The following is a 737-nucleotide window of genomic DNA, read 5'->3' on the forward strand; positions in this document are numbered from 1 at the left end:
TAGGGCCCCAGACTCCCCTTTTGCCTCCTTGCTCCCCCCACACTGACCGACCTTGCTCCTTGATGATGGTGATGTTCACCAGGCGGCGGCCGAGGGTGGCGGTGCCCATGGGCACATTGAGGGCCTCCACCAGCAGCTGCTTCTCATCGTCGTCCTCCGGCCGGATGAAGAGGGGCACCCGGACGTCCACCAGCTCCACGCCCTCCTGGAACTCCACCATGCCCCGGGCGTCTGGGTGGGGTGGGGGCGGTCAGAGGTGGGGCCACATGGGATGGGAGGTGACACTGAGCCGCGGGGGGCGCTGCCCGCTTACCCTGGTCCGCAGTGAGGGTGTAGTACCCCGGGGCCACCTTGAGCTCGTGGAAGGCCCGCTGGGCCACCTGCTTCTCCGTCAGCTTCAGCAGGGCCTGCTTGGCCGAGCGGGGGGCCATCAGCACCGTGTCCACAATGGTGTGGTCCTGCCTGGGGGAGGGGTCAGGCGGAAAGGGGTCAGGCTGGCCAGGAGGTGGCTCTCGTCCCTGTCATCAAGGGGCAAGATGTGGGGCAGCAAAACAGCGCAGGTTCTTCAGAACCAGGTCCATGCTGGCCCCACCCCCGCACCCCGCAGCCTCAGCCCAGCCCTGTGCCTCCCCGAGCCTCGGTGACCTCCTCTGTGAAATGGGACTATTCTCGCCCAGGAGATGCAGGCAGCAATGATGCTGAGGGTGTAGGCGCTAAAGCCTGGGTTCAAATCCTGG

At 66.2% G+C, this 737-nt stretch overlaps 1 protein-coding gene across 1 annotated transcript; it reads right to left on the minus strand.

Annotated features, from left to right (window-relative positions):
• Positions 1-6: 6 nt before the first annotated feature.
• On the minus strand, positions 7-518 carry LOC102241261 (integrin beta-4-like; the record flags this gene model as incomplete). Its single annotated transcript, XM_005852821.2, has 2 exons — positions 7-231; positions 314-518. Coding segments are annotated over 2 exons (430 nt in total), but the record flags the coding sequence as incomplete, so codon positions are not given.
• Between the last annotated feature and the right edge of the window lie 219 nt (positions 519-737).

Source organism: Myotis brandtii, unplaced genomic scaffold (genome assembly GCF_000412655.1).
Source record: "Myotis brandtii unplaced genomic scaffold, ASM41265v1 C41612252, whole genome shotgun sequence".
In the NCBI taxonomy this organism is placed as follows: Eukaryota; Metazoa; Chordata; class Mammalia; order Chiroptera; family Vespertilionidae; genus Myotis; species Myotis brandtii.